This window comes from Polypterus senegalus, chromosome 14, assembly GCF_016835505.1.
Source record: "Polypterus senegalus isolate Bchr_013 chromosome 14, ASM1683550v1, whole genome shotgun sequence".
In the NCBI taxonomy this organism is placed as follows: domain Eukaryota; kingdom Metazoa; phylum Chordata; class Cladistia; order Polypteriformes; family Polypteridae; genus Polypterus; species Polypterus senegalus.
The window spans coordinates 144,264,350-144,265,074 of NC_053167.1; the positions used below are offsets into that span (position 1 = coordinate 144,264,350).

The following is a 725-nucleotide window of genomic DNA, read 5'->3' on the forward strand; positions in this document are numbered from 1 at the left end:
TTTTTGGGGCCCTAGGCATGGAGCATAGGTAGGACCCCCCGGAGCTGAGGATAAAACTGAATTGTGAAGTTGCAAAATGGACCTCAGATGAGAGATTTATGTCCCACTACCACTTTTCCTTTTTCGACGGAAAACAGCCTACATGTATGATTATAGCAGAGCAAACGGAGGGACGGAGCAAACCACCCACTGTTGAGTCTCTTTGTGGAATTGTTTTTATCTTTCCAGCTTCCTCTATTTATAGCGTGATCGATTTATTGTGTAGACGCTTGGAGGCAGGCGAGGTGGATGATCAGTGCCTTCCCACTGGGCCACCACTCAGTCACCTCCATTCTGCCTGTCGTCGTCGTCGTCACTGTTTCCGCTTTGCTCGCGAGTAACCATATTGATAATTCCGCCACCAGAGAAAATTTGTACTTCTGAAATATATGGACCTGTAAGTTGTAGGCTATTTGGTTAAAAATAAGTGCCTGGCAGGGCCCCCTGGGCAGTGGAGGCCCTAGGCGGTCGCCTAGTTTGCCTATGCCTAAGAACGGTCCTGAATTAAGGAATTAAACCTGAAGAAAGAGGATATGCTAAATTTGCACATTGCAAAACATAAATTGTCAGTGGCCACATGGTCACGTGTAGATAAACTAACAGAGGTACACAACCGAGGACATTAATTCACCTTAGCCCAGTACCTGTTTTTATTCTGCTCAGTTCTGTTCATTTACGGTTCCCAC

General features: G+C 46.1%; 1 protein-coding gene across 1 annotated transcript in view; it reads right to left on the minus strand.

The window, feature by feature from the left end:
- The window catches only part of LOC120514357 (interferon-induced protein 44-like), an 18,211-nt gene extending 17,827 nt beyond the window's left edge, over positions 1-384 (minus strand). The window contains exon 1 of the mRNA XM_039734675.1: positions 327-384. Coding sequence (XP_039590609.1) covers positions 327-384 — 58 coding nt within the window. The remainder of the gene's footprint in view (positions 1-326) is intronic.
- Between the last annotated feature and the right edge of the window lie 341 nt (positions 385-725).